This window comes from Elephantulus edwardii, unplaced genomic scaffold (genome assembly GCF_000299155.1).
Source record: "Elephantulus edwardii isolate Elephantulus edwardi_28Jun2011 unplaced genomic scaffold, EleEdw1.0 scaffold00233, whole genome shotgun sequence".
In the NCBI taxonomy this organism is placed as follows: domain Eukaryota; kingdom Metazoa; phylum Chordata; class Mammalia; order Macroscelidea; family Macroscelididae; genus Elephantulus; species Elephantulus edwardii.
This window is the reverse complement of record NW_006399983.1, coordinates 3,269,537-3,296,016: the sequence shown is the minus strand read 5'-3', so window position 1 is coordinate 3,296,016 and position 26,480 is coordinate 3,269,537. Positions and strand designations below refer to the sequence as shown.

Below are 26,480 nucleotides of genomic sequence, written 5' to 3'. Positions count from 1 at the left end.
GATCTCCCATCTTTCTACGGTGAGATAGCTGGTGGATTTGAACGCCATGCCTTTGGGTTGGCAGCACAGCTCCTTACCACTAAGCCACCAGAGCTCCCTTATTTAGTGATAGAACCAGAAAACCAAAATGAGGAGGTCTATTCCAAAGGTCATACTTTTTTAACTGCTTCCCAAACTTTAATTATTAAAAGAGGGTCTAAGAATAGATTCTTACTCAGCAAGTGAGGTCAAACCTGAGATTGTGCATTTCTAAGAAGTTTCCTGTTAATTTACAGTGTAAGGTGTGTCTATCCCAAGCCATGGTCTTTTCTATTACTTCCTATGCATCTGCAAGTTGAACAATAAGTAAGGAGGACAGAAGGAGAATCGATGCCGAGGAGTTGTGCTGCTGGAGAAGAATATTGAATAATCCAGCCACTGTCAAAAGGGCACATGGGTATGTCTTGGAGGAAGTGAAATCAGAGTGCTCCTGAGAGTCAAGGATCGTGAAACTTTGTCATGCATACTTTACACATGTTGTCAGGAGGGTCCAGATCTTGGAAAAGGAAATCATGCTGGGGAAAGTGGAGAACCCGAGACAGACCCTCAGGGATATGGGCTGACACAGTGGCCGTCACAACGGGCTGGAGCATATCCGAGAGGGTGAACATGAAGCAGGACAGTGCAAAGCTTAGGTCTGTTGTTCACAGGATTGCTATATGATCCTTACTAGACTCAACGGCAGCTAACAAAACCAGTCAGCTTCCACGGGATACTGATCCTGCTAGTTCAGAATCACACTTGCAACAATAAAGCATTACAATGCGGTGCCTCCTCATATTTCTGAATCCTTTCCTTAATATCCTTCTAAAACTCCTACCACCTCACTTCTACAATCAGTGAGTTGATTTGATGAGTGGCAAAAATCACAGGAATCTCTACTTGGAACACGTACCCAAAGTTCTGTTTAAAAACTCAATTCAAATTGCCACATTCGGTAGCTAAGAATACCAGCTGTTTAGAAACGCGCTTGTCAGTGATAAGGTGCAGAAGTTGTAGCCTGTTAGAAAATGCCTTTTAAATTTAAGCCTCACCACTGAGAAGAATGCTTTCTCGGCCAAGAAAATAACTCTGGACTCTAAAATAAAAATTGAGAGTTTCAATTTGAGAAATATGGGGAGAGATTTCTCAGCAATTAGATGTGAATCATATAATTCTAAGCTTTCTTTCTCAGCTAGGAAAGAGAAAGCCAGAAAGAAACAAGTCTAGCACTGCTGCCCACTGAAAGCATTTAAGGGCAAATCAAAACTCCTTTTAATTAGTCCAGGCCCTATGAACCAGCTCACTTGTGAATGAGGCAGAGAAGACTGGAGCCAAGAGGGATGAGGATAAAGTCTCAGGCATGTGGTGTCAGAGGCCATGGTGACCTCAAATTCAAGAGTCCTAGACAAAGCTCCAGACAAACACACAAAGCAAATTAAGTAGATTAAAAACCAAAAGTAGATTAAACTGAAATCATTGATTACATGGATTGTTTAGAATGACAGCTATGTCTCTTTATCCAACTTCAACCACCCAGTATTAAAGAAACTTTGTTCCTCATGCAATATTATTCAAAATGGGTGACCCTGGAGGACATTATCTTGAGTGAAATATCTCAGTCACAAAAGGACAAATACTGTATGGTGCCACTGTTGTAGAGTGAGGCTGACATCAGGGTGGGGGTAAGACTGAGAAAAACAGGACAAATTATGTATACTGCATTGAAGCCGATGAAGGAGAGAACAGTTTAAAAGCAATATATTTTAGGGCATTATGATTATCATAGGAGTTCAGAAAGAGGGTTGCAGAGTGCAGTATACTCAGGGTGGGGGGTGGGAAGGTGCAGGGGGATTGTATACTAACGAAGGAGTTTTTCTTTTGCTTTTCAAGGAGAAAAGTGCAAAAATGAATTAATGGAAATCCAAAATCTCTGTAAATGTTCATTGAAATGAATAAAAAAAAAAGGAAACTTTGTTCCATAATCGACCCATAGCTGACCCTCCAGTGGGTTTCAAGAGGCAGTAAACAGCATGAGAGAAGACTGCCCGTCTTTCTCCCATGGAGTCGCTGGTAAATTTAAATCCCATACCTTTGTGTCGGCAGCTCAATTCCTTACCAATAAGTCATCCGAGTTCCCCATTTGAATGTTAGAACTCCCTTTATTAGAAGGACTTTTAAAACACTGCCTCCTCATGGCCAAGTCACAATCCCACTACAGTTCATCTTGTTGTTGTTTTGGCTGTTGTTGCTCTTGTTGTTGTTAAGTGTTGCTGAATCATAGACGACTCATAGTGACCCTATGAACGAAAGACCTCAACATTTGTATAACTTTCATTGTTGCTCCAAGTTCATAGAGTTTCCGGAGGCAAGCTATTTCGGAAGTGGATGCCACTCCTGCTTCCAAGCTTGTTTTAATCGGGGAGCTCCACCAAACACAGTCCACCATGGGAAAACATGTCACAGTAATCAGTGGCAATGTGTTTAGTATCCTAGCAACCACAAGTTACCTCTGTACAGTTCATTTTACTTATGGAAAACTTGTACCAAACCCTACTCATAACAAATTGTTCATCACCATCACCTTCACCTACTGTATGTGCCACTTCAAGTCTTGCGCTGGGCTAAAATAAGGCTAAAGGAGACCGGGATGCATCTGTTCCAACCCACCTGCAAATGCTACAGGCACAGTTAGAGACTGACCTCATTTGTAACTCGGGACCGCCTGTAAACCACAGTTTCTGGGTGTGAGGCAAAGACCTGGCTACGCTGCAAAGCTGCCCGGGTGACTCCACCGTGCAGCCACACTTGAGAGCCACGGGCGAAGCCTCTCCGCAACCTTCCTCAATGATAAAAATTAAAGAATCCGCCTTGGCGAGTCCTTCTTCATCCTGGCTGATAGAATCACATTCTAAAATATTCTGATGTTGGCACCCTGGAAATTCTGATTCACTGATGTGGCCAGGGATTTAAGGACTTTAAGAACTCCTCGAGTAATTCGAATGTGTAACTAGGTAGAGAACCGTGAGTCTAGATGGTTTTGGTTATATTTTAAAACTTACTGTGATGTTACGGTTTAAAATGTACTTTAGATCATTTTAAATGCAGACACCTATGTGTCCTTTTAAATCAAGAATTTGCCCTTAAATGATATGCAAATGTGGGAAGGGCTATGTATGTATATTTTTGATCAAAAAAGCCCTGGTATCATAGTGGTTAAGCTCTTAGAGCTACTAAATGAAAGGTCAGCAGTTCAAACACAAAAGTGGTTCCATGGGATAAAAGCACTGAGGATCTGCTACAGAAAACAGTAGCGTCTAGGGATCCCTATGGGCCAGTATTCCTCGGTCATTCAGAAACTTTACAGCATACAACAACATCTTTGAGAAAGAAGGTTCTCTTTTAAAAGATTAAAGACCTAAAGACAGATTGGTACTTTCTGGTTTAAGCAAGTTAAACAATGAATGAAAAATGAAACTGATAAAAGCAGTGCTTTCAATTAGGTTATATTTTTTTAATTCATTCCTTGTTCCACATTTTTTCTCCCTCCCTCCCTCCACTCTCTCCCACTCCACTTTGCAATGCACCCCTTGTTCCAGACTATGTCATACATATGACATCTAATCATACATTCCTTTCAGATTGTTCTTCTCCTCATTTGTTCCATTTGTTTGTTATCGATCCATTCTTTTCCTGTTCTCCCTTCAATCCCCCATGTTACTCCTGCTTTATAACAGTGACATTATGCAGTGTTTGTCCTTTTGTGACAGAGATATTTCACTCCGTGTAATGTCCTCCAGGCTTATGCAGGCTTACATCCCTGGTACCATCAGTAAGAAAATCAAGAGCTGTGTTGCATTGAGAAAATATGCTGTTACAGACCTTCCCAAAGTGCTGCAGAGCAGTGATGTCAGTTTAAAACTAAAGTGTGCCTGATCCAAGCCACAGTCTTTTCAATTACTTGTTAAGCATCTGCAAGTTGGGCAGTGAATAAAAATGACAGAAGAACTGATGCCTTGGAGATGTGGTGTTGTACTCAATGTTCTATGGAATGTCAAAAGAATAAACAAATGTCTTGGAAATGGTGTAAGGAGGGTGGTCCTTAAAGACAAGGAGAGTAACGCTTTATCTCACGTGCTTTGGACATGTTGTTAGGAGAGAAAAATACACCATGCAAGGAAAGACGGACAGTCAGCAAAGGAGGGGAAGATCCTCAAGGAGATGAACTGGAATAATAACTACAACAATGATCTCAAGTGTATCAGAGATTATGAGGATGGCACAGGATAGGGCAGAGTTAAGATCTGTTGTTCACAGGACCACTGTGTGTCACAGGTGATGTGACAGCTCCTAAAAACAATCCACGCTGAAAGTTACAGTCTTTGAGCATCATTAGTAGGGGCTTCAAGTTTTTATTTTCTGCAAGCAAAATAGCATCATCTGCCTATCACAGGCTCTTACAGTCTTCCTCCGATCCTAACGCCACACTGTTCTTCATGTAGTCCAGTTTCTGGGATTATCTGCTTAGCATGCAGACTGAATAGCTATTGTGAACGGACAACACTGACACACATTTCCCCCGATTTTAAACCATGTAGCATGCCCGTGATCTTTAGTCTATGTACAGGTTCCACATAAATACAATTAAACGTTCAGTATTTCCCATTCTTCACTATTTTACTCATAATTTACTATGACATACACAACTGAATGCCTTTACGTAGTCATTACAAGATAAGTAAGCTGACACCTAGTGGTTGTGTATCTTTATTGCAGGATTAACTGAAATCGAACAGCCTGTCCTTTGGAAAATTTGTGAGATGACAGACATAAAAATGTCTGACCATAACTGTAAGTAATATGGGCTTGACAGGAGTCAGTATCAGGCTTTCTGGCTTTCCAAGCTGGACTTGTAAATATACTGTTCACACTGATACTCTGCATTTGTGTCTCCAATTCAGTTCAGACATTCACCTTAACAACTCAACTCATTGCCATCAAGTCAGAACCAACACAAGCTAACCATCCAGTCAGAAGGAGATCGTCCACATTTCTCCCGAGGAAGTGCTGGTGGATTTGAACTGTCATAGAGGCACACAGCCTTTGACTTAACAGTGGAACTCCCTACAGACTACACCACCAGAGCTAGTACATTTAAGATTATTGTGAAAAACCAGTAAGAAAATACATATAACACTTTCAGGAAAACACACGGCACAGAGTGAGAACCCATTAAATTCTAAATCATGTTACTGTTGTTACTAACGTTTTTATTAACATTTTAATGATCGTATAAGTCACTTAACTTCTTTGAGATTCACTCTTGCTCTGTAAGACAGGAAAAATAAGCTTTATCCAGATTACTTCATAAACTTACATTATGATCAAGGAAACAGATAGAAGCTATACGCTATTATTCTTGTGGCACCTCATCACATATCTGGGGATTCAGAGGAGACAGGAAGGGCAACCCTAAAAGACAGACAAAGTTCCTATCTCCAGGAAGAGCTTCTTGAGATAGCAATAATTTACAGGCAATACACACACACACATGTACATACATGCATCTGACACTCCAACTCTGAAGACATGGAACTGCCATGAATCTGAACAGAACTGGCAGCAATTTGTTACTGCTTGCTAGTTACTGGTTTAACTTCCCACTACAGGAGGGGAACAGTCAGAAGTTCACTCTGTTGTGGTTGCAGCAATCTCTTGTTGGGAAATGAATGACACCGACTATCACAGATGGGTCAGATCATCAGCCCACGTCCACTTCACACACTGGTTGACTACTCTCTCTCCCACTTAGAACCTCTCCCAGGGTCCAGCCCCAGATCCTATATCATCAGCATGTCTGCAAATAAGAAGTGTTTCACTGCACAGTGTGCCACGACCTGCCCCATCAGCAAAGATACATCATTCGAACCCCTCGGCAGCCTCAGCCAAGATGCGCAGTAGCCAGCTCTCACTTACCCGGAGTCTGCTTGGCCGTACGCACGGGTGTGTAGTGGTTTTTGGAGGACGATCGGACTGGCGTGTTCTCTTTGGGAGAGGTATCGATAGCCGAGATAGTTTCTCTTTCACAGTGTGCTATGGGGATTGGTCCTTGTTGCCGTAAGATGTCAGCCAGAGCCCTAAACAAGGAGGAGATCAGATAATCAGAGTCACAGAGCAGGTGCACATGGCTGCAAAGGGGGCAGCAGCTCACTTTCAGGGGTCCTCTGATTCCAGAGGGAAGGGAGGAGACAGAGGCACAGCATCCTGTTCTCAATAGTCACAGCTTCATCTGCTGCTGTCTCAGAGGGGACACAGGGGAGAGAGGTGGTCGTGTCTGGGACTGTGGGCACCAAAAGGCTGCCAAATACGATTTCTTTCCTCACTTTAGGTCCGTTCACATCAACAGGCCTTGAAGTGCTTTCAAAATACTGACCTCCCAAACACACAGCCATGGCAGGCAGGTAGCTAGGCAGCTGGTCAGCAGAACAGCACTCAGGGAAGGACTGGCATACGTGGCCTTAAGCTTGGAAATCAGATGTTAGCTCACTAACATCAGGACCCCCATCAAAAACCTACACAGAGGAACATGTACCAGACACTGGTAACACAAATGGGTACAATGCACAGATCTTGTCTCTAAAGAAAGGTGTGACTTAGCTGCAAATGTAAGGCATATGGATAAAAAATATAAATATGCAAACATATGGATAATGAGGACAGGTCATGCAAATGGAAGCTAAAGGAGAAAACTACAAATATGGAGAGAAAAATACAGACAGGAATGAGACACACAGAGACTCACCAGAGAGAGCTGAAAAGGGCAGTTACTCAGTATGAACATTTATTTAATACCTATGCCCAACAAACACATTTACATGTTCTGAGTACTCAGTGTGCATCAGCAACTGCTGATACAGAAGTAAAGACTTTTTCTCTTCAGAAGGAGATTGTCCACCTTTCTCCTGAAACAATTAGTGGATTCGAACTGCCTGCCTTTGGGTTGGCAGCACATCTCCTTAATCACTAGGGTACCTAGTCACAACTCATAGTGACCATAACAGAACAAAATGCCCACATAGTCCTGCACCAAATCTGGGACCTGTTTAGAGTATGGCAGGATTTTCACTGAGTGATTCTCAAAAGGAGAGTGAGTACCAGACCTTTCCTCCTAGTCTGCCTTAGTCTGGAAATTCCTTTTACACTTATTTGTCACCCTAACAACACATTACCCTTTAGTGTCAGACAAGTGCACCTGTCAGGGAAGGAGCCTGGGTCTCATACTTCCCAGGTGAGAAGTCTACCACAGAAACAACAATGCTTCATTTCTGCTCTCTAGGCACTCATAATTGGTTTATAATTGTGGTTGTAGTGAAAGTTTACAGAAAGGGTGGGTTTATAGTCATTAATTCATGTACATTTTTTTCCCTTCTCCCTCCCCCAACTGACTTTGTAATAGTATGTCATGTTCCAGATTGTCAATTGCCCTACAATCTCTAATCATCCATTCTCTTCAGAGTCCCTCCCTTCTCCCATACCAGTGTAGTGTTCATTATCTATCCCTTCTCTCCCCTCTGCCATGTCCATCTTATTTTTATAAAGTCGTCCTATACAGTATTTGTTCTTCACTCAGCATAATGTCTTCCAGACTGATCCATTTTGCACAGTGATTTACAAGTTCATTGATTTTTCAGTGTTGCATAATATTCCATTGTGTAGCCATACCAAACCAACCTATGTCACATTTGTCCTTTTTTAACTGGGATATTCCATTCAGTATAATGTTTTCCAGACTCACCCATGCTGTATAAAGTTTTACAAGTTCACTTTTTTCAGTGCTATGTAATATTCTGTTATATGGGTATACCACAGTGTCTCTATGCATGTGTTTGTTGACAAGCATTTGAGATGTTTCCATCTCTTTATTATTGTGAATAATGACACAATAAATATGAATTTGCAAACACCGATCTGCATCATGCCTCTGGTTTATTAGGCAGCTCAAATTTAAGGACGTTCTTCTCACTGGTTGAAAAGGGTACCCTCTGTGTGTACTTAATATGTAAGATAACCACTTGGAGAGGGACATCATGCTTGGAAGAATAGAGGATCAGTGAGGGAGAGGAAGACCCCCATCGAGGTAGACTGAGACTGTGACTTCAGCATGGCCTCTAATGTCTCAGAGATGATGAGAAAGGTATAGGAAAGAGCAGGTTTTTAGGGTAGCTATTAATGAAATAACATTTGAGCAAGAGCCTATGGTTATGAAGGAAGAAGTTCAAGCTGCTTTGAAGGAAACAGCAAAAAATAAGATCCCAGGAATAGATGGTATACCAATTGACATATTTCAACTAACAGATGCTGCCCTAGATGTGCTCACCAAGTTGTACCAAGAAATCTGGAGAACAACCACTTGGCCAACTGACTGAAAGAGATCTATACCCAACTGAGTGTGGAAACTACAGAACAATATCATTGATTTCACATGCAAGCAAGACTCTACTGAAGATTATCCAAAAACGACTGAAACAACACATCAGCAGAGAATTGCCAGAAGTCCAGGCTGGGTTTAGAAGGGGTCATGGTATTAGGGATATTATTGCTGATGTTAGATGGATCTTAGCTGAAAGCAAGGAATACCAGAAGAAGGTCTATCTGTGTTTCATTGATTATGCAAAGGTGTTTGACTGTGTGGATTGTAACAAACTGTGGCTGACTCTGAGAAGAATAGGAATCCCAGAACATTTAATCGTGCTAATGTGAAACCTATACTTGGAACCAAGAGGAAGTCATCAGAACAGAGCAGGGTAACACTGCATGGTTCAAAATTGGGAAGGGTGTGCGCCAGGGATGTGTCCTATCTCCATACCTTTTCAACCTGTATGCAGAGCAGATTATCCGAGAGGCTGGGCTCTATGAGGAGAAGAGTGGCGTCAGGATTGGTGGAAGATCTATTAACAATCTGCGTTATGTAGATGATACAACCCTGCTTGCTGAAAATGAGGAGGACCTCATGCACTTGCTGTAGAGTGTCAAGGACTGCAGCCTTCAGTATGGACTGAGGCTCAATGTCAAGAAGACAAAGATTCTCACCACTGGACCAATTGGTAGCATCAGGATGGATGGCAAAGAGATTGAGATTGTTCACAGCTTCAGTTTGCTTGACTCCACGGTCAACACTCTTGGCACCAGCAGCCAGGAAATAAAAAAAACGTATTGCAAAGGGAAAGTCTGCTGTTAGGGACCTCTCTAAAGTACTCAAGAGCAACGGTGTCTCTCTGGATACTAAGGTATGCCTGATACAGGCCCTGGTCTTTGCAATCACTTGTTATTCATCAGAGAGTTGGACAATGACTGGGGAGGATAGAAGGAGAATTGATGCCTTTGAGCTGTATACTTTGGACATGTAGTAAGGAGAGACCGGTCCTTGGAGAGGGACATCATGCTTGGGAGGGTGGAGAAACAGCGCAGGAGGGGAAGGCCCTCTATGAGGTGGACTGATCCAGTGACTGGGGTAATCAGGATGGATGTGTCAGAGGCAGTGCAATTGGCACAGGATAGAGCAGGGTTTAGGGCCATTGTACATAGGGTGGCTATGAGTCGCACGTGACTCAATGGCACATAACAACAACAACAACAACATTCACAGAGTCGCTGTAAGTCGTACTCGACTCAATGCCACCAAACAATCACAATATGTTAAACACAGAGCCAGGGATGCTCTAAGAAGTCAAAGATTAACTCTGGACAAATCACCACTGCCTGGTGGTGGCAATTCCAGATCCAGGTCTCATCTGGATCTCACAGCTCAGCCTTGTTCTGGGAGTACCTCTCGTGTTGGAGCAGAACATGGACCTTCCAATTGGCTCGAGAGGCACCCATATGGGATGGTAAGCCTACATCCCCTCAGGCCTGTCTGAGTCACCCTGGCCATCCTGAGACCCCATACTGTGCCCAGTCCAGTTCCAAGGAACACCAGAGTCAAGCTCTCTGCCTCCTTAGAAAGAGCAGAGCACAGCAGTTTAAAAACACATCTGAGAGTGACTTGTTTCCTTCCATTACACCGCCTTTGAGATGCTACGCCAAGGAGAAGAGCATCAAGCCAGCAATCTCATCATTTAGTGGCATTTATATAGTAATTTCAGATTTTCCAAATGCTTTACTCTCTTGACTTTTTCCTTTCCCAGCCCTGCTGAAGGAAGTGCGGGCACACATCACCATCCGTGCACACTCTCAGTGAATTAGTAAAGGAAGCCAGGGCAGGCTTGGAAGGCAGGTAATATGACTGAGCTCCAACACTTGGGGACCCTACAAAGTCAAAGAACCTGGGTTCCAATCCCAGTTCTACCATTAACTAGGCTTTAAAGCTTTGAGTAGGTTTGTTAACCTATGAAAGGGACATTTACTCCTATGGGACCTTTTTCCTCCTTCAGCAAAATAAAAGGTTTTAAATATTGTTGTTAGTGAGTAGCCTCAAGTTGAAATTGCCTCACAGCTGACCTTCCAGTGGGTTTGCAAAGGCAATAAATCACATGAGAGCAAGATGCCCATCTTTCTCCGGGAGACTGGCTGGTGAATCCAAACCACATATCTTTTTGTTGGCAGCTCAATTTGTTACCACTAAGCCACCAGCGCTCCCTTTATTTTATATACACATGTTGTTGTTGTTGTTGTTGTACTGCTGCTGCGTTGAGTATCATAGAGTCAGAACCAACCCATAGCTGACCCTCTGATGGGTTTTTGGAGGCAGTTACACAGGAGAAGATTGCTCATCTTTCTCCTGCAGGCAGATGGTGGATTTGAACCGCATGCCTTCAGGATTTCAGCAAAGCTTCTTGCCACTAGGCTACACACATATCTAATATATTTTTAGGGAGGTCTGATGGCCTAGCGGTAAGAAAAGGCACTGCAATCCTAAAGGCACGTGGTTCAAATCTAACAGATGCTCCATGGAAGATGGTAGGTCTCTTCCTGTGAGATTAACTGCCTCTGGAAACCCGATGGAGGGTCAACTATGAGCCAGTGCTGACGTGTGTGTGTGTGTGTGTGTGTGTGTGTGTGTGTGTGTGTGTGTGTGTGTTTACTAGGGGGGGGGAATCTCGCTGAGGTTGAGTTGGGACCAACTCATGACTGATTTTCTACTGGGTTTCTGAGAATGTAAACTGCCTAGGAGAGGACTATCTATGTTTCTCCTGCAAACCCAATGGTAGATTCAAACCGCCAGAGATGGAGATGTACCACCTTTGAGTTGGCTACACAATCCCTAAAGCATCCAAACTTCCGTATACACACACACACACCCTACAGAGAGAGAGAGAGAGAGAGAAAGGAATCCTACACACACACAGTACGCGCGCGTGCGCACACACACACATACACACAGAGAGAGAGAGAGAGAGAGAAACCCTCCACACACATCTATGCAAGTTTTCTTGCTTCTACCAGAACTCTGGCTATATCAAAGACACTGATGATCTTTATGGTAAGAAAAAGTAAGGTATAGAATAAAACTGAGAATCTAGAAATAAACCCTTACATTTATGGTCAATTAATTTTTAACAAGGGTGCCAAGACAATTTAGTTGGGAACAAATGGGCTTTGAAACATCTGGTGCTGAGACAATGAAAAAGCCACATCCAAAAGAACAGAAGTGGATCTCCAACTACCTCTTTATGTAAAAATTACTCCAAACAAGAGCAGAGCTAAAATAACAAAGCTCTTGGAAGAAACCTCCCTTGAGTTACGGCAGTGATTTCTTAGATAAGACATCAAAATCACAAACAACAAGGAAAGATAAATGGATAAAATAATTTTCAAAATGCTGTGCTTCAAAGGCCAACATCAAATAAATGAAAAGACATCCCATAGAATGAGAAATGATATAATTCCACATTTAATAAGGGACTTGTACCCAAAACACTCACAGCTCAAGAATTTTTTAAAAGCCTCAATTATTTTAAAAAAAGAATAATAACAACCTTTTTAAAAAAAGGGTTTGAATAGATAGTTCTCCAAAGAAGATCTACTCATAACAAACACATGACAAAGCGCTTGGCATCATTAGTCATCAAGGAAATGTAAATCAAAGACACAGTGAAATACCACGTCACACCCACTGAAATAAGTAAATAAACCACCACTGTGGTCAAGCTGACTCTGACTAACAGCAAAGGGACAGAATAAAACTGCCCCACAGGGTTTCTTCTAGGCTGTTAATCCTCACAGAACCAGTATGCCACCCCCTTCTCCTGCAGAGCAGATGGTGGGCTCCAAACATGGACCTTCTGTGTATCAGCTGAGTGCTTCATCAGGACACCCCCCAAGGCTTCTTACACATCGACTAGGACGGCTTCATCCATCCGTAGAGAAACTAGAACCCTCACATGCTGCTAATGAGAACGTAAGATGCGCATCTCCACTGGAAATCTCTGTGGCAGTCCCTTAACATGTTAAACTGTGTGATCCTGGTGCCTGAGTGGTAAAGAATTGCGCTGTCATTGCAAAGGAAAGTGGTGCGGGTCCACCAGCTCCTTCACAGGAAAAAGATGGGTAATCTCCTCCTGTGAGACTCACTGCCTCTGAAAACCCACTGCAGGGGCAGCTATGGGTCGGCACCAATTCGATGGCACACAACAGCAACAAGCGGACAAGCATGAGGGATGTTGCTAAGCATCCTAGAGCTCCTCTTCCAAAAAAGGATTATCTGGTCCAAAGTATCTCCAGTGTTGAAGTGGAGTGGCTTAGGCACACATTCACCAACAGGAGGTGAAGTAGAGGTTTAATTCAACTCTGTGCTCTACTTACTGCCCAAATATGAGTGAGCATACTGTCCAGTTTGCCTCCAGGTACATGGTTCAGCAGGAGGCCCTAAAATAAGACCCCCTAGAGAGGGGGTCCTGCCCACCTCAGTCATGACTACACTTTGCGGTCTAGGCTTGTTACCCAGGACAGGAGAAGCACTCATTAAATGGGTCTAACAAGGCCCATATTAAATAGTAATTCCATGATAGATTTGGCTCATCTGGCAAGAAAAAGTCAAACAGAAAAGAGATCTGCAAGGATATCAAGACCTTTCCAAGCTCAGCTTCCTGAGACCCCCGTAGGTTTGCAGGGAGGTTTGAAACCCCTGTAGTTTGCAGGGAGGAGTGAGAGGTGAAAGCTCCCTGCTAGAGTGTTACACCAGGACACCAAGCATGTGCTTGCTCCTGGCCTGCAACCTCGTGCCTCTGAACTCTGGGCTAAAGCTCCATGAGGCATGTGGTTGCTGTTAGCAGTCAACGAGTCAAACCTCTAGCGACTCAGGCACAAGATACTAAGCCATTCTGCACTAGTCCCATGGCCAGATTCAAATCACAACGTTCCATCCTAAGGGATTTTCGCTGACTTACTCTCTAGTCTGCCTTCATCTAGAAGACAAACTGAAAACATGTTCAGTACAACAGCAACACGCCAGGCTCCACTGACAGATGGGAGGGGGCTATGGAAGGGATACCTCTCCAGAACTGAAACCACATCTCCCTCAAGGAAGGTGTGAATTCTAGCACTGAACCTCCACTACCTCAGCATCTGCTCTTACTTCTCAGGCAAGAGACGGAAGTAGCAAACATGCTGAGGACGACTTTCCCCATGGAAATGCTCTCTCAGAAGGTGCCTGCGGGCTGGGTGGAGCTGGGCAGCACAGCCTAAGAGGAGGACCGGACTAGGAGGTGGTTCTGAGGAGGGAGGTGCACTTAAGGCTCTCTGGGACAAGGAGTCGGCCATGCCTAGAACCCAACAGTGGAGGTTGTTGTGTACCAACTCATAATGTCCTTCCAGAGGGTTTTCAGAGGCAATCACCTACACAGGACTAAGCTGCTCATCTTTCTCCAGAGGAACTGCTGATGGATTCTGTGTGCCTTTGCGTTGACAGTGCTACTCTTTACCAATAAACCACCAGATCTCCCTAATCCCAGTGGTCATCGGGGCCATGTCTCCCGCCATCCACCTTTGGAGTCCCTTAACTCCTGAACATCATGCTCCAAAAGGGATCCAATCCCAGCTCCCTCTGGCAGGAAGGTAAGCAGTCCTAATTCCCACAGAAGAGGGATTCCTTCCGCCAACCCACCTTCAGTCCCCTCACCTGCATTCCCCTCCTCCAGCTCTGTGACTACCCTTCAGGCTCCTGTTCCTCTGTCTTCCATTCCCCTCTCTCCAGGGGGCTGGATGCACATTATTCTAATTCTGAAATATGCAGTCCCCTTCTCACCTAATTAATGTGGATGTGCCAGAGGAAATGGGTTAAGGTCTGAGCTACTTTCTAACCAGAGGAGAAAATAAATTGGTCACTGAGGAAAAGTGAAAGGGGTTTTGTAAGAGTGGACAGAAGCACAAGAGTGGACGGGGACACAAGAGAAGGAGGCAGAAAGCAGAAGTGAATGCAGAGAGAAAAAGAGAAATAGAGACAGAAAATGAGATAGAATCAAGCAGATGGGAAGAAAGGGAGAGAATAAGGAGGAGACAGAGAGAGTAAGGAAGAAACAGAGGAGAGTCAGCAAAGAGTCAGGGAAAGAGATGGAGCTGGAGACGGTGCTGAAGATAACCAGCTGGAAAGAGAGAATGAGATACAGAGAGAGTCAAAGAGAAATATTCAGATATAAAAAGGGACTCAGCTAATCAAAGATGGGAGATAGGGACACAGAGGAAAGAGGGACAGTGAGGGAAGCAGAGTCAGGCCCATGACAAGGTGCTGGGAGGAAAATGCAGACTCATTAGTCTTGTTTCCCCACTGCCAGGAGGTTGTAAGGAACCATCCAGTCAGTTCCCAAGCAGCCCTTTCGCAAAAGAACACAGCCTAGTTTTGCTCCATGCTCATGGCTGGTCACGGATGGGGCCACAGACCAGTACAGCTTTCATTTGCTGATTTTTAGAAATAGATCATAGGCTTTCTTCCTCATCCATCCTCATCCTGTTGCTCCACTTGCATCTGATTTGACTTTGTTCAGCATCACAGCAGGAGAGGCTCCACTGAGTGGTGGCTTTGAAATCCACAGGCTGGGAACTGAACCCAGGTCTCCACATGCTGCTGTTGTTGCCGCTGTTAAATGCCCTCCAACTGACTCCTAGTAACCCTATGACCATCTTATGGCATCCTTATCATCTCTGAAAGACTTGATCCCATTGCTACAGATACCGTGTCAATCCCTTCTATTGAGGGTCATACTCTTTTGCTGACTCTCCACCTTTCCCGAATGTATTTTTCCCAGAACTAGCTTCTCCTAACAACATGTCCAAAGTATGTGAGACAAAGCTTCAAGCACTCTAGCTGCACTTTCTCCAAGACGTTCCTGTTTATTCTTTTGGCAGTCCATGGGACTCTCAGCACTCTTTTCAACACCACTACTCAAAGACATTGATCCTTCTTCTGTCATCATTACACACTGTCCAACTCTCAGATACACAGCAGGTGAATGAAAAGACCAGAGCTTGACTCAGGTGCACTCTAGTCTTTAAGCAGGTATCACTACTCTTTTGTACTTTGGAGAGATCCTTGACAGTAGACTTTCCCAGTGCAATACGTCTTTTGATTTCTTGACTTCTGGTACCAATGGTATTGTGTATCCAAACAAGATGAAATCTTTTGCAGTTTCAATTTTTCCTCCATCTATCATGATGTTGTTGTGTATTGTATCGGTGGTAAAGATCTTTTTTTAATGTTGAGATGTAATCCATATTGAAGGCTGTAGTCTTTGATTTTCTTCAACAAGTGTTTCAAGTCCTCCTCATTTCATCAAGCAAGGTCTATCACACACATAAAAAAGAAGGTTGCTGATGAGTCTTCCTCTGATCCTAATACCACAAAGCAAAGAGATGCCTATGTAAAAGAGATGAATAGTATATTTCAAAGGGCCCCTCTGAAGGCAAGACAAAGTATTATAACAAAATGTGCAAAGAGCTGGAGTTAGAGAATAAAAAGGAAAGAACTTTTTCAGCATTTCTCAAGATGAAAGAATTAAGAAACAAATTCAAGCTCCCAGCTGCAATACTGAGAGACACTATGGGCAAAATCTTGAATGGTCCAGGAGGCAAAAAAAGATGACAAATGGTATACACAGAGTCACTGTACCAAAAGAATTGGCTGACACTGAAATATTTTAGGAAGTACTGTCTGATCAAGAATGATGAGGGGAGAAGTTTAAGCTACACTTAAGGAATCTGCAAAAAATAAGAACCCAGGAATTGATGAGATACCAATTTACTAGTTTCAACTAAGAGATGCACCCCTAAAACAGTCTTTGCCAGGAAATCTGAGAACAGCTACCTGGCCAAATGACTAAGAAAAGTGATCCAACAGAATGTGAAAACTACTGAACAACAGTTACTATCATATGCAAGCAAAATATTTCTGAAGATCATCCAAACAGAGAACTGTCAGAAGTTCAAGCTGGGTTTTAGGAAAAGCCATGGCACCAGGGTTATCATTGATAAGTCATATGACTACTCGGTGAAAGCAGAGAATATCAGAAGAATATCTATTTGCCCTTTATTGATTATGCAAAGGCACTTGACAGTGTAGATTATTAAAAAACTACCTCTCTAAAGTACTCAAGAGCAATGGTGTCTCTCTGGAGACTAAGGTGCACCTGATACAGTCCATGGTCTTTGCAATCATGTGTTATGCATCAGAGAGTTGGACAATGACTAGGGAGGATAGAAGGAGAATTGATGTCTTTGAGCTGTGGTGCTGGAGAAGAGTATTGAATGTACCATGGACTGCCAAGAAAACAAACAGATTCTTCCTAGAGAGGATTAAACCAGGCTGCTCCTTGGAGGCAAGGATTCTGGGGCTTCATCTGACATACTCTGGACATGTTGTAAGGAGAGAAAGGTCCTTGGAGAGGGACATCATGCTTGGTAGGGTGGAGAGACAGCACAGAAGGGGAAGACCCTCTATGAGGTGGACTGATTCAGTGACTAGGGTAATCGGGATGGGTGTGTCAGAGGCAATGTGATTGGCACAGGATAGAGCAGGGTTTAGGGCTGTTGTACACAGGGTCGCTATGAGTCACCAACGACTCGACGGCACATAACAACAAACAACAACATGGTTAACACTGCGGAGAATGGGAATTACAAATCACTTTACTGTGAACGACAGATGAAGAAAAGATTGAGAATGTTAACAATTTCAGCTTGCTTAGCTCCATAAGCAACATTCTTGGCACCAGCTGCCAGGAAATAAGAAGATAAATTGCACTGGGGAATTCAGCTGTCAGAGACTTCTCCAGAGTATTAAAGAGCAATGATGTTAGTCTGGAGACTAAGATGCACCTGATTTAGACTATGGTCTTTGCAATTACTTGCTATGCATCAGAGAGCTGGACAATGATTCAGGATGACAGAATAAGAATAGATACCTTTGAGTTGTGGTACTGGAGAAGAATCTTGAACATACCATGGCCTACCAAGAGTATAAACAGGTATGACTTGGAGAGGGTGAAACCAAGTTTCTCCTTGGAGGCTAGGAATTTGAGGCTTTGTCTCACACACTTTGGTCACATGGCCAGGAGAGACCAGACCTTAGAAATGAAGGGATAGTGGAGGAGAAGAAGATCCCAGAAGAAATGGATTGACTCAGTGACTGGAGTAATAGGAGCAGGTGTGTGAAAGTCAATGAAACTGGCTCAGGATAGGGCAGGCTTCAGAGCGATTTTACACTGTCCACAACTATTAATTGCAGGACACTCCATAGTACATACAACAACAATAATAACAACTTGCCTACAAAAAGCTGCTCTCTGAGCAGAGCAAGGAAACATATATGGTTTAAAATCAAGAAAGGTGTGTGCCAGGGCTGTATTCTCTCTATATACCAGTTCAATCTGTATGCTGAGCAAATCACTCGAGAAGCTGGACTTGATGAAGAAAAACGTGGTATTAGGGTTCCTTATGGGAGGTGAGAATTCTACCATTGTTCCATCACGGCCTGGTGGCTGTCCTTGCCATGTGCTGTTAAGCTGATTTTTATTCACAGTGGCTCTACCGGACAGCAGAGAAGTGCCCCAGGGGATCTCCTGGGCTGTAATCCTCACAGGAACAGAAAGCCAGGTCATTTCTGCTGTGAAAGGGATGGTCAGTTTGAACCGATGACCTTACAGTTTGCAGCTAATCAGTTTAATCAGTGAGCCTACCAAAGCTCCTTACTGCATGTGTATCTGATTTAAGGGTGTGAAGTACAGAATTATATTAATTGTCCAGCTCATTGCAGGCACCAGAGCCACGGCTGCTGTAATATCTAGAGATGTCAAACAAAAGAATAATTTTGCCTGAATTATCTGATAAATTGTCTTGCTTCACTTGCTGCTCCCTTCTGCATATGAGCTCCTTGGCATTCATGGATATGGGTCAAGTGGGGGAGACTAAATTAATTGAGTAACAAATTTCATGTGGGAAAGCAGTCATTTTGATCATCAGGCCAGGAAACTTTCATTTTCTCCATCCATGGGAAGCAGGATGAGGCAATGAGTGTGCCCTAGGACTAGAACACGATGGAGCGGAACTGAAAAGTCAGGGCTTTGGTCATGAGCCTGGGCCTCAGTCACAACCTGAGACCACATCCTGCATGTAAAGTTATATACAGTTCTTATGTTACCCTATTTCAATGCAAGAAAGCAGTAAGACTTTTTCAGTGCTTAAAGGTGTATGTACAGCAAGTGAAGGTGACTGTAATTAATTTGTCGTGTGCAGGGGTTGGTTCAATTATCTCAAAATCAGTACAAATTTGCATTGACATTAAAGGGCAAGTACAGGCTGTCCCTAAGTCAGATATGGTAACCTGAGGACTTACGGGATCTCGCTTTGTCCTAAGTCCCCAGCAACAATAAGTACTCTTGGTTTTTCCAGCTAAGTATGCTAATTTAGCAAATGCCAGTTAATATTTGGGTGTGGAGAAACAATTAGTAAACGAGTGATTCAGGTCAAGACTAATTATTTATTTGTTGAAAACCTTGGTTAATGTTGTCAGTGCCCCAAGGAAATGAAAACATGTTTGCATTTCCCTCAGCTCTGTGTTAAATTGGAGTCTTGGGGATCCAGCCTGGGCAACATTTTGATGTACTGGAGACAGTAAATCCCCCTCTTTTCTATTTTTTTTTTAAATTGGGTTTGGTAAAATCATTTATATACATTGTGTTCCACCTGCATGCATTGTGATTTATACAATCTTTCCTATACTGAATTTTATATACAGATTATTACTGCTCAATGCCTTTTATCAACCCATCTCAACAAATCCCCATTGCATCTTGCCTTATTTCTTCACCTCCCACCACAGGGCCACTAATCATTGCTGTTCTACTGATTTTCCCTTCTCCCCTTTCATTCACCCCTCTTCTCCCTCCCCCGTTCCCTTTTTTAAAGAGAAAATCAGCCATTTGATTTATTTTTTGAATTAACGTTTTAGCAAAAGTTTATAGCAAAGTTGGATTTTCATTCATTCATTGTTGCACATTTTCCTCCTTACCACCATTCACTTAAAAAAAAAAATCATTGTTGCACAATTTCCTCCCTTCTCTTCCTATCCCTCCCCCAGTCCACTTTGGTATGCACCTCTTATTCTGGACTGTTGTCATATAAATAATGACTAATCATATATTCTTTCTAAAAAGTTCTTTCCTTCATCTGTTCCAATGCAGAGTTCATTATTTAGCCCCTTAGATTCTGCCCTCTTCTCCTTTGATGTAATACCTAGCCTGCTCCTATTTACTAATTATGATAGGCACATTATATGTCCTTTCTTAAAATGGTAAATGATTTCTCGGGATGAAAAAAGGGTAAACAAAAACCTATTCATAACTTCGCTTACTATTCTTGCCTGGTTAAGAAATGAAAGGACACAATTTATTGGGTGATTAGTATATGCCAGATCCTGTGTTCCATGTAGTAAAGCATATAATCTTCACATGGTAAGTACTTAGCAATAAGTCCATTAAATAAAGAGACAATTAAGACTTGGAGACGTTACCTATGTTGTCCAAAATCATACAGCTAACAAGAAGTTAATCCAGATGGCAAAAAAGGGAAGTCTAAACACATCCATCCATCCGTCCATCCATCCACCCATCCATCTGAACTTTGATTCATTTACTCAACAAGCATATGAGGTTTTCTTCACCTTTTATTATGTCCCTGGCAAAGGTTTCAGAAAATAAGATTTTAGTAAAATACACTACCCAGGCCCACAAAGGCAGCTGTCAGTTAACTGCCCTGTTCCATTCACTTGAATAAATCATCATTAATGGCTCTGAACATCTTCCAGAGTTTTAGAAGACACTTTCTTGTGGAATTAAATATTGAGTGGAGCTCTCAACCACTTGACCAGATCGCTGCCCTTCACAAGGCTGGGGAGAAGCCAGAACCACGAGGCCAAGCAGTTCCTCTCAACCGAGGAACTCTCAAGCTGGAAAACGAACACAGTTCTTTAGAACTCACAACTCGGAATTATTTTGTCCCACTCGTCTCCCAGTGAACAGATGGTAAGATTTAAAAAGAAGAAAAGAAATGCTGTCGAGTTGATTCTGACGCATGGCAGTGTCGTGTGTGGCGGGGAAGGTCTGTGTTCCAGAGAGTTCTTGGTAGCTGATTTTTCTGAAGCAGAGTCTAGCAAAACTAAGTCATCCCAAAATTAAGTGGAGACGCGTGGGACACTGAGTTCATGTGATAAATCTTTCTGACTTCAGATCACCTGGTTTCCAAGTGGGCCCATGGCCTCCATTCCCAGCTTGTCTGAGCCAAGGGCCATGGCACACAGGAGCTCAGATCCCATGTAAGAAGTGGTTCTGTGCCCACAGAAAGCTGAGCAGGAGAGTGTAGACCTCAATCCTGGTCTTTTTCTCTCTGGGTGGTTAAGAGAAACTGATGTTGGTGGCTAAGCACAATAAAAGGCCAACTAGATTAACTATTCCATGAATGAGCTATTTTGGTTAATGTTCTTATTCCTAAGGATTAATGAGAACAGTCTTGTTTTTGAAGAATTTTCTAAAAGCATTCCTGCCTAATTAAGTAGGGTACACTGAATATAATTTAGTCTTATTTTATGGATTCAAGGTTCTTATGTGAGTGGTCTATCACTCTAATTTTTCAGTCCTCTTCACAGAGAAAACAAAGTGAAACAGACACACAAAAAAGATTATTCCTATAAGAACTAGAAGTCATGCTAGCGAAGTTGCATAATTTTTTCCCCTTTTCAGTAAATATCTGGTACTTCCTGCATCTGTCTATCTTGTACAAGCCAAGAATATGAGCATTCCATTCCAGTTAAGAAAGGATTCTGGTTGGTTGAGCTTGTACTTGACATTGACAACTCTGAAATTATCTGCTTCCTCTTTAATGTCTGTCTAATGCTTCTCTGCTGGACATTCGGGGGGCTTTTATTCGCTAAAATATGCACCCAGAACAACTGGAATGAATATATTTTTAATAAACATGGCAGAGGAGAATGGCTTAATTTAGTTCCCCTATTCCCAGTTCGCTCTGAGTTCACTTGGAAGACACAGCTGTCGGCTTTGTGTGCGCACAAGCCTACCCTCCCCACATGGAGGCTCAGCACGGAAAAAGGAGAGTTCATTTGTTGTGTTAACAATGTCTGTGCATCTGCATGGAGTTAGGCTGCAGGTCTGAGCTGTCCCCAGCACAATTGGAACTCATCATGGCCAGTAAACACTGCTGGCCTGAGCAAAGTATGGCTGGGCCCGCCTGCTTGTTTTCCACGCAGGTGGAAGGAGTCACTCCCTCCAGATGGGTGTCTGTCCTGGAATGTCAGCAAGATGGCCAGCCGAGAGCTAGGTGGAGAGGAGACGCGTACTGGGGACGCATCCTGGGCCCCACTTCTCTCCTTATGGCACCATTTCCACACACTCCACCCTACACAACCCACTTCACTTCCTAGGTCACCTGGAAATGTACCCAGGCCTAGGAAATTTAAGAGCATCAGTCTCAAACCTAGACTTTTCAGAAACAGCTGGATGATTGAGTTATCCCAAAGTATTTGAATCTGTCAAGTGAAGCTACTATGTGGAACTTGGAGTAGAGGGGGGAGAAAGCTACTAAGATTTGTTAGTACAGACTCATTGTTAGCCAGGTGATGGATGAGTTAATAAATGTACCTGCACATAAGGTGCAGATTCTGCTTCTGCTATGACTGCAGCTACTGTTGTTTTCTCTGCTTGTTGCAAGCATATGTTTAACGCTATAGCTGAGACCTCATAAATGAAGATAACATACCGTCAAATGGCTCAGCACAGGGGTTCTGGAGTCAGAGTGCCTGGACTGGCAGACAGGACACTTAACTACACGGTGATTGTTAGTGGGCTACTTAAGTGCCCCGTAGTTCTGTTGCCCTCTATCAAAAATAAGGTCAAAATAATAGGGCAAAAATAATGTCTACTTCAAAGGTTATTAGGAAGATTAAATGAGTTAATATTTTTAAGGCACTTAGAAGAGACTGGCATCTAGAAAGCAGTGTGTAAATATTTTATAATAAGTAAATCTAAATACAACCTCCCAATGGCTACACATGCTCAGTCTCTATTTCCAGAGCAAAAGCCGTTACAAAGCAGAGTCCTGGAGGACTCCAGATGAGGGAGGCTGTTGTGTGAGGAGTGAGTCAGACGTCTTGGCTGTGGCCACTGGCCATCCTGGAAGGACCATCCACATTCCGTATTTCCTCTCAGGCCTAATGACTAAGCTCCCGTATTGGTCAGCCACACACCATTTTCTACAGGACCCTGAGCTTGAACTTTGAGAGTAAGTAAGCATGTGTCCCATCCTGCCAGGCCACTGCAGATTGGGTTTCCACTAGCATGCAAGAAAGCACTGAGATCAATATTGCTAGTGGGGAAAGTCTTCTTCATTCTTCACATCATGAGCAAATTAAGTCAGGAATCTACTGGAGCTTAGAGGAGCAAATGCGCCATCCAACCAGGCAATATTTTCTACCATGCATCTAGTTATTGGTTCCTCCTTCTTCCTCACTTCCCTTTTCTTTCTTTCCTTTTTTTCTTCTCTCTTTCCTTTGTCATCCCCTAAATAATCAGTTATAACCACCACTGTCATTGCCAAGTTAAAGTGCCTCCACATCAATACAATCAAATGGAGGGGCAGAGGATATAAAAAGACCACCCTCTATCTTCTCACTTCTCATTCATTCAACTATACTTATTAAACATCCTCTCTGTGCCAAGTATTGCTCTAGGAATGGGGGTACAGGAGTAAACAAAACACACAAACACACACACATCTTTGCCCTTTGCCATACTGGTGAGGGAGTTAGATTTCTCTGAAAGGACGGGAGTTCAACCAATGTCCCAGAAGAAGTCTATGTCTCTTCAGCTTGGGTCTGAATTACTAAGGCCCACAAACTGCTCTTGGTGATGTTCCTTTGGGTTTTCTATAGAATTATTATCATCCCTATTCCACTTGGTAATCTCTGCAAAGGTACTAAGACTTCAAATTCCCTCCCAGGAGGAATAAGAATACGTCTTTAGAAGATTAAGACAGAATGAGGCCTAGATGGTCATCTTGTGGGAGAAAAGCTGCACTCCCTCTGCAGAAATTCAGAGGCAGATCTCACACCAAAATGGGTTAGCAGTTGCCATCAAGTTAATTCCAGCTCTGTGTGATCCAATGTGTTGGAGCATAACTGTGCTCCATGGGGATCTTATGGCCATTGCCTTTCAGAAGCAGATCACCAAACTTTTCTTCTGCAGGATCTTTGGGTGGGTTCGTACCACTAGCCTTTCATTTAATAGCCAGGCACTTAGCTGTTTATGCCACCCAAGCCTCTGACCCTATGAGAGGGCCAGAAATATTCATGACAAATCAGCTAGCAGAACTGACTGCCTGTGTTTTATTCCAGAGTGGCTCAAGACTCCACTTCTCAAGTGAGTAGGGCCGCTCTGGCCAGGATGCAGGACTGGCCACTCCCTGTGTCTGCCAGAGGGGAAAGGCAATCTCAAAGCCCTTCTCATTTAATTTCAACCACGAGAGCCTAAGGGTTGAAAATTTAAATACAAGATTTAGATCCATGCATGTGTGACTATTAAGATATCTAGATTTGGAATGTGCAAGAAAGATACATTTTCTTCCATATGGTTGTACTGCTAAACATTTAAGTGTCATAGTCTTTGGGCAAACTGAGATCAGAGTAGGCCAAAGAAGAGCATGCCTCCACAGCTTCATGGTCCCCAGCTCTCAGCCCTGGAGAAACAGACCTGTGGAGCCAAAGGATTGGCCTGAGATCAGAGAGGCTGATGGTGAAAGGAGGTGGGGTTAGCACACCCCCATCTCAGCTTCTAGAAAATGTGCTAAGGAAAATCAAATGGATGGTAAGCTCTAAGAACAAGGGGGGCTTAGAGCTTGATCTAGGGTTACATAAGCTCATGTGACCATGTCCTTCCCCTCAGCAGATGTGATGTCCTTTCTTCAATCCCAACAATGTGACCAGGTGGTGATTTCTGAGCAGACTTCTCAGACTATTCTTAAGAAAGAAGAACAAAAAATGTAAATTATTACCTAACTTGGGAGGGACTGGACAGCATTATGCTGAGTGAACTAACTCAGTCCCTCAAGGACAAATACTGTACAAGACTGTTATTGTAGAATGAGTATAAGGATCAGGGTGGGGGAGGGTGGAAGCAGAGGGATGACAATGTGCAGTGGGAGGGGGGATTAATCATGGAGTTGTACAATTTGATGGGGGGGTGAGGGAAATTGGAAGAATCTGTTCTGCAAAACAATGCATTCTAATTTTGTAAATAAAGTTGTTGCTGTTGTTATGTGTCATGGAGTCGCCTGTGATTCACAGCGACCCTATGTACAACAGCCCTAAACCCTGCCATATCTTGTGCCAATCTCACTACCTACCCCTCTGTCACACCTACTCCCTTTACCCCAGTCACTGAATCAATCCATCTCATCAAGGGTCTTCCTCTCCTGCACTGTCCCTCTACACTGCCAAGCATGACGCGCCTTTCCAAAGACTGGTCCTGCTTTGCAACATAAAGTAGTATAATTTAAAAAAAAAAAAGAAGAAGAAGAAGAAGAAAGGAGAATAAAGGGAGCCAACGCGGAGATGAAGGACTTCTGACAGCACAGGAAAAAGGAGTCATCCCAAGATGTCCCACAGATCTCGACCCTCACATCCAGCAGGTCAACTTTGTGGCAAGAGGCCAATGAGGGAGCACTAGGGTGTGGCATCATTTGGAGCAGAATAGAGAATGGCTGGATTCTGAAATCTCTAGGAAATATAAAAGAAGAAACAGTGTAGGGGAAATGAATGAGAACCCCCCAGAAGGAATTCAAAACAGAAGCCGAAGCAGCCTACAGTCAAGCCTCACCAACTCAGCAGAAATGGGGGCCACTAATCCCAATCAATGAAACAGATATGGAAATTATAAAACACTTGACAGGAAATGCGTTTTTTACTGCTTCGCAGGCCACTGCAGGATTTCAAGCTAGGCTGGGGACTGGGGGGGGTGGGAACACCAACAAATATTGATCTTTGGAGAACTACTTTGCGGAAAAGATAAGAATGACTTGTAATTAACATGCTTGATTGTCTCCCTGAAAGTCTGCTGGAAGGCAGCGTGTCCCGCAGCCTGGTCTACCTGCCCTGCGTATTCTCTGCAGGCTGGTCTGAGCTATTAATCTGCTCATCACAGCTGCTATTGAGGCCGAGTAAAGAGAAAGAACTGCATCCAGGTCCAGTTTAGGATATATTTAGAATCAGTGGCATCTCAACCAATGTGTTTTAATGAAGTTACAGCAGGGCAAGTTCAAGAAGAACTGGAGAAGAAAGGAGGTAAAGAGTACAATCCAACAGAAGTGAACAGTAATCAAAAGGAAACGTGGAGAGAGCAGGAGCAATGGACCAAGACTGGAAAGGAACCAGAAGAAATATTTTAATGACGAGACTTAGAAGGAGAGTAGGAGAGGGAGGACCAACAGATTCTCGGCCGAAAGACCTGATTCTTCACCGATGCTTTTGCAGGGGCTGGGTCGGGGGAGAAGACCCTGGCAAGGAGGTGAGGAAAACGTCTGCTGATTATTTGAGAATATAAAAGCTGTGTGTTGGCAGTGTGTGTGTGTGTGTGTGTGTGTGTGTGTGTGTGTGTGTGTGTGTGTTTTGTGGGGTGTTTTGTTTTGTGATTGTTTTTTTTTCTTCTTTCCTCGTAACACTAATATGCCTTCCAAACCTACAGGAGAAAGTTCAGGCATAATTTTCAGGGTGAGGAGTCAGCCTCTCTATCTGGAACATGCAGGGGAGATGCATCTTCTCCCACACCCCATGGCAAATCCTAATACACTCACCTGCCTTGGCATCCACTGGCTCATGGTGACCTATAAGAGTCACATTTCAGAATAGAACTATGACCCACAGAGTTTCCACTGCTGTGTTCCCACAGAGAGGCAAGCCTTTCTTTTGTGGTGGT

At 43.3% G+C, this 26,480-nt stretch overlaps 1 protein-coding gene across 1 annotated transcript in view; it reads right to left on the bottom strand.

Moving 5' to 3' along the window:
* LOC102847007 (protein shisa-6 homolog) overlaps window positions 1-26,480 on the bottom strand; it is a 631,671-nt gene that overhangs the window by 478,746 nt on the left and 126,445 nt on the right. The window contains exon 6 of the mRNA XM_006898582.1: window positions 5,995-6,155. Within this exon, the coding sequence (XP_006898644.1) occupies window positions 5,995-6,155 (161 nt within the window). The remainder of the gene's footprint in view (window positions 1-5,994; window positions 6,156-26,480) is intronic.